This window comes from Corvus brachyrhynchos, unplaced genomic scaffold, assembly GCF_000691975.1.
Source record: "Corvus brachyrhynchos isolate BGI_N302 unplaced genomic scaffold, ASM69197v1 scaffold525, whole genome shotgun sequence".
In the NCBI taxonomy this organism is placed as follows: domain Eukaryota; kingdom Metazoa; phylum Chordata; class Aves; order Passeriformes; family Corvidae; genus Corvus; species Corvus brachyrhynchos.
Window position 1 is genome coordinate 1,194,452 of NW_008238341.1, and position 5,973 is coordinate 1,200,424.

The window sequence follows — 5,973 nt, forward strand, 5'->3', positions numbered from 1 at the left end:
TTTTCTCCCTGGACCTGAGGCTGAAATAACAAGGGCCAAAGGGCCACCATTCTTCCTGTTGGGAGACTCCTCCTGGCTGGGAAACAACACCCCAGAGCAGTGGGCACGTATGGTGGGTTAAATCCCCCTAACCGCCCCATCCTTCAGGAGCAAGAGGCCAGGAAGAAAATCTCCAGGGACGGCCACTTTGAGAAGCAGGAGCAAAAATCTGCCCTGACACCTAAAACTCCAGAGTAAATGAAATTTTAAAAGCTGGAAAGAGCTGCAAGTACCAGTGCCAGCAGCCTCAAGTCACCAAACACTGGCTCTGAGGAGCACCTAGAGCGGGTCAAACCCTCGGAGCATCTTTGTGTTTGGCCTCTTAAATGAGCCCTGGTTCATCTGCATGGCCAAAGATGGAACAAAACCCACTCTGCCCAATGTAATGGTGTCAGAAGCACATTTGTGCCTTCTTCTGCAAATACTGGCAATCCCTGGGGATTTTGGAAAGAGCCATTGCCTTCTGAATATGCTCACTGCTGTCCTGATTATTCACAAAAGAGCAAAGAGGAATATTTTGAAAAGAATTTTCAAGATGAAATCATGAATGGATGGGTCAGTGTCTCACTATCTCTTCCAGCTGATTTTAGATTAAGTCCCTGCCCCCCATCAAGCACAAAGGCATCAGCTGGATAGAGGCTGAGTGGATGAGATTGTGAACCTAGAGAGACTCTGGAGTCTCCCACAGGGCACCACCTCTTTGGTTCCCCAGAAACTCATCCTTACCGCAAGCATCACAGGAGGCTCCACTTCATCCTCCTGCCACCAGCTTCATCCTTGTTCCAGATTATGGGTTGCTTTGGCTCTAAAGCACCTTCCAGTATTTCTGATGATGCCTCAGTTCTTTGGCTTTAATTAGATCCCAACAGTGCATAAGGAATTTTGGGGGAATGGTTTCCCCTCTCCATCAACCTCTCCCTGTAGCAGCCTCCTTCCCCACTTCCCACAGTGCCAAGAACATGGAGCATGACTATGAGCTCATCACCTCCATGTCCTATCTCTTGAGACCTCCTTTGTCTTTTCATACAAAGCCATAATGGTTTTGGTTTTGGGGGGCAAATCCAAGAGAAAGACTTGACAGTGCCCAGAGGAACTGCAGGACACCAGTGAGTTGTGGGGTATGGAGGGCCAGGGGTGTCTGCTGGACACAAGTGACATCCCACCAAAGGCTACAGAGGTCCACAACCACCACCCCCCAGTCCTCTTGTGCATGCCATGGTACAGATATTAATGATGGAAACAGATAAAACCAAGGTAGGAATCCCCACTTCCCAGAGCAGCATAAATCAACACACATGAAGATCTCGTTTTGCTGTAATTAGCACCACACGAAGCCCATGCAGTAATTAACTTTCTCCCTTCCAAGTTAAGATTTAATAGCATGCAGTAAAATCAGACCCGAGGTGATGAAACAAGTAGAGAAAAACCCTGTCGAATTAGGCACCTGTGACTTAAAAAGGAATTAATTATAGCCTGGTCTAATACTACTAGTAATAACAATAAATTGCTGTTAATATGCCCTTGTGCTCCAAGTGAGGAAAGACATTGAGAAAAACGACCCATATTGACTCCAAGGAGCAGGTTTCTGCCAAACAAAGGCTCAGCCACACTGGGATGTAGGTGAGCTACAGCACTGGACAGAGCTGGGAGAAGAAAATCTGGGACAAAAAGAAATCCTGGGCTGCTAGGGAGCTGCCCCGAACCTCCCAAACCTCGGTAATGCCAGCAGGAAACAGCTCTTCCCATGAGGAACTGCCAGCAGTCTTGAGCATCTCCCAAGGCAACTCCCAGTGCATGGGGATGAGGACAGAGGGACACTAGAGGCTGGAGGAGAGGCTGTGTTCTGCAAAGGGGGAATAAACTCCAGCAGTGGAAAAACAGTGACAAGTGCTGGTCCCCAAGGGTCTCCTTTTTGCAGATGCCCTCACAGTTGGGCTCCACCAAGAAGTGCCAACTCCATCCACAGTGGGCCCAGACCCCAGGGTCAGAATTCAGCTCCTACAAGCGGTCTCCAACCCTCCCATGTTGCCAGTGGAGGTGGCAAGGCCACTGTGCACATGCAATGCCTGGAGCAGCATGTAAGATCACCTTGTCATGTCAGGAAAGTGAGAAAGTTATGGGAGGATCTGACCAGATCTAAAGTTACATGCCAGAACCCAACCCAGACATCCTCTCTTGTCGATAAATTCCAACTTTGGCTCCTCACAGAAGAGCAGGCAAGCTCCTGAAGAAGCCCTGTGTGGCTGAACAGAGGGAGGATATCTCCTCAGCAGCTCTGAGCTTTACTTTTCCCTAGTTTTCCTAGGTGGAAAAAAAATGCTGGAGGTGTCCTACCAGCTCCACATGCCACTAAGTCTCCCTAGTAAAGCTGAAGGGATTCTTGCCACGCAGGAAGAACACAGAGCCCGTCTTGGAGGTACATGTGAAATCAAGGTTGATTTATTTTACTCTCCCCACTGCTCTGGCATAAAGTCATCCAGTATCCGGTCTCTACCTGGCAGCTCATGCACTCAAATCCAAGGGAAATGCATGAGGATGTCAAACACAGATCATCTGAAGAGCACCTGAAGCCTGCATGGCACTTTTGAGGATGCTCTTTCCAGAGAAGAGAGCTTCAGGTCACCCTATGTTCCCAGCTCAGGGATTCAGACCAGCTAGGACAGAAACCAGAAGACTCATCACAGCAGACCCTTTGCACAGGCTTTTGACCACTCTTCCCAGGCCACAGAGCTCTCTAAATACATGCATTTTAATAAAGTGCAAAATCCAGTCCTGAGATCATTACCTGCCACAAGCACTCACAGTGAAGTACACCAGAGCCAGGCAGATAGGAGATACTATTTTACAGCATTATCACATCTGCCCCAAGTATTTCTGCTTTTTGCTCCAAGCTCTCTTGGAACTCACACTACCTGCCTCTTGCTACACCTTGGCATACGTCAATGAAGTCAATTATTCAATTACTAGAAAATCCAGTAAGACTGAATGCAGAATTAGTCTCCTTAAAGCACAGAGCAATCAGCATTTTTGTTTCTTGGTCTCTCTCCTTGCCCTGCCTTTGACAGCGTACTGTGTCCCCTCACTCAGGGACTCTGCTCAGGGGGTCCTGTGTGGTCACTCATGTGACTTGGTCAGGCCCTGGAAGTTGGGCTCCGTGCACGGGGGCAGTGCTGCCTGCCGGCTCAGCAGCTTCTCCAGGACAGTTATTTCAGCATCTCGTCTCTCTATGTCCTCAAATGGAGTCCAGGACATGTCATGCTGGAGCTTATAGGCGCCAAGAAATTCATGGGGAGTGGTACCCCATTCCTGGTGGAGAAAAGAGAGATTCCATCAGTGCTCAACTTCCCTTGGAGCTGGGCTGTCCCAGCTACATGACCATCTGATTTCCTAACCTAAAAATAGACTCAGCTACCCCGAGTCCAAGATCAGGTCGAGCTCCAGCGCTGCTGACACAGGAAGGCTTCTGGACACAGGATCTCCCTGACCTGCCCAGAGCTTTGCCCTGAAGCCTTCCCCCTGTAAGAAAATGGGTAGTCTGGAAGGAGGAGACCTCCAAGACCATCGCCTCAGCTGCAGGCAAACTCAGTCCCTGGGCTGAAGTACCTGAGGAGACCATCCTGCCAGGCAGCCACACCAGCCAGGGAAGGCTCAGGGCACATTGGCAGTTCTTTACTTCCAAACAAAGAACCACAGGTACCGAAAGACAAAATTCAGGTCCATGCCCCAAAGGGCTTCTTGCCATTCTCCACCAAGAGCCAGAGAACTCCGTAAGATGGCTCTGGCCCCAGCAGACTTAACCCAGACCAAGGGCAAACACCAACTGAGTAGGGACCAACAAATGCCCCCATCAAGCTGGTGCTTTTGCCTGAGTTCCGTATGTTCCCAAGCACCAGAAACATGGCTTTTTTTTCCCCTCCCTGCTTCTTCATGGGCTGTAACCACCCACCTTAGGAGACAGGATGGAGAAATACCGCTGTCCACTCTCCCGCCTGTACATGTAGTAAACATTTCCTGGCTTTTTTACAAGGTTGCAGGCCACGTGGTTCAGATCAGCATCCCTGTTAGCTTCATCCAAGACCTGGAAAACACAAAACTTAACATCTTTACACTTGAAATAAAATGACAACATGCTATTGCATCTCAGCCACAGGCCGAGACACATCACTCGACCTATGGGTCATGAGGCCTTGATCTCCCTGGCACACATCTGACTTCACTTGCCCCAGGAAGGAGATGCTTTCCAAAGAGATAAAGTTTTTTCCAATTCTTCCCTGTCAGTAGGACTTCAGAGAACCTCTCCACAGAGGTGGAAATACCTCTGCATCTCACCCCAGATTCACCTCTACACTTGACCTCACCACATGCTGGGCTTATTCCTCATCTCCGCTGCTGGACTCTGGGGCCTTCCTGCTGTGCTCCGCAAGGGAAGGGGCAGCAAACAAAGGAGAATTCATCTCCCCAGCTCCACCACCTGACTGGTCCACTGATCCAGCTCCACCAGTTAATGATTACATCACATAATGGCCTCAGTGGCAGTGAGCCAGTTGCAGTGAGTGGCATATCCTTCCCCACTCTGGCTCCAGATTTCACCCCTAAGGGTGAAGGCTGGATTGAAGAGCACAGCCAAGCCCTGCTGTGTGCTGCTGGGACCACTCGTTCCAGCAAATGAGCCAGGACAAATGGAAAAGCCAAGCTCATCATCAGGTAAGAGCTCATCTCTCCCAGGGCCTGAGATCCAGCCAGGGCCACATCATCACCTCACCAGATCATTCCAAGAGCACAGTCCACACACAAGTCATCTGTCCCAAAATCAGAGTCATCTCTCTCTGACACCTGAGCTGTTTTGGACCATCTGCCCTTGCTCCCCTACTTTATCCAAAGTTCTTCCTGGTGTGCTCAGGACTCAGGGAAAGCACCAAAACCAACCCTCCCCCATTCCCCTTGACACCAGACAACAAACCTCCTTACTTTTCCATTGAATCTCCTCTGCTCAGCTCCTGGCCCCAACTCACATCCAGGCCACAGCTCTCCCCAAACGGCCAGCAGTGGCGGCAGATGCTCATCTCCCCAGGCAAGGCAATGAGCCTTCTGCCCATCCTCACTCACCTTCCGCGCCTGCTCCTGCAGGTGCCGGATCTGCTCAGCGATGACTGTCAGCTTGCTGCAGGCATTTGCCCGGACAAAGTCATTGGCCTGGGACAGAAAATGACAGCTGGTCAGGACGGCAAGAACTGCAGCCCTCCAGACTGTGCTGGGCCAGCTATGGTCGAGCTCAAGGCATCAACAGAGCTGGGGGATGCAGGAGCTGTCCTGGCACCCCCGGGCATGACCAAGGACCAGGAGCTGCCTGGGTAGGCTGAGGGGCAGTGAGAGGGAGCAGCAGGACATACTGGGAGGCAATGGGTTGGACTGGGAGGTAGTGAGATGCACAGGGAGGAGGCAGTAGAACATACAGTGAAGCATTTAGGTGAACTGAGAAGCTCTGAGGGACAAACTGGACATCACTGGAGGTCACTAGGATGTACTGTGAGGCACTGGGGGCATGGTATAACATATTGGAGGGCACTGGGAGGGCCAGTAGGACATATCAGAAAAAACTGGGGTGGACTCAGAGGCAAGATAGACTGGGAATCATTGAAGCAGTACTAGGACATAACAGGGGTGCTGGGATGGACTGGGAGTGTGGTAGCAGGAGGCATCTGTAAACACTGCTGTGAACTAAAGGTACTGGGACATACTGGGCAGCAGCAGGGCATACTGGAATGGGACTTCACAGGGAGTCACTGTGGGGCAGCAAGGCACAGTGGGAAGCACTGAGGTGCAGTGGGAGGTTCTGGAGACACCAAAGCGTTGGAACTCGGGAAGGGACTGGGGGGCACTGCGAAATACTGGGAGGGGACAGTGGGAGATGGTGGGAGGCACCACTGGGCACAG

At 51.0% G+C, this 5,973-nt stretch overlaps 1 protein-coding gene across 1 annotated transcript; it reads right to left on the bottom strand.

Annotated features, from left to right (window-relative positions):
• Nucleotides 1–1,337: 1,337 nt before the first annotated feature.
• Nucleotides 1,338–5,593, bottom strand: CUNH1orf50 (chromosome unknown C1orf50 homolog). The gene is made up of 4 exons (XM_017735084.1): nt 5,535–5,593; nt 5,146–5,299; nt 3,986–4,117; nt 1,338–3,345 (listed from the first exon to the last, which is right to left on the bottom strand). Exons 1-4 carry the CDS (start codon nt 5,591–5,593, stop codon nt 3,154–3,156), a joined length of 537 nt encoding a protein of 178 aa, XP_017590573.1. The 3' UTR covers nt 1,338–3,153.
• Nucleotides 5,594–5,973: the final 380 nt, after the last annotated feature.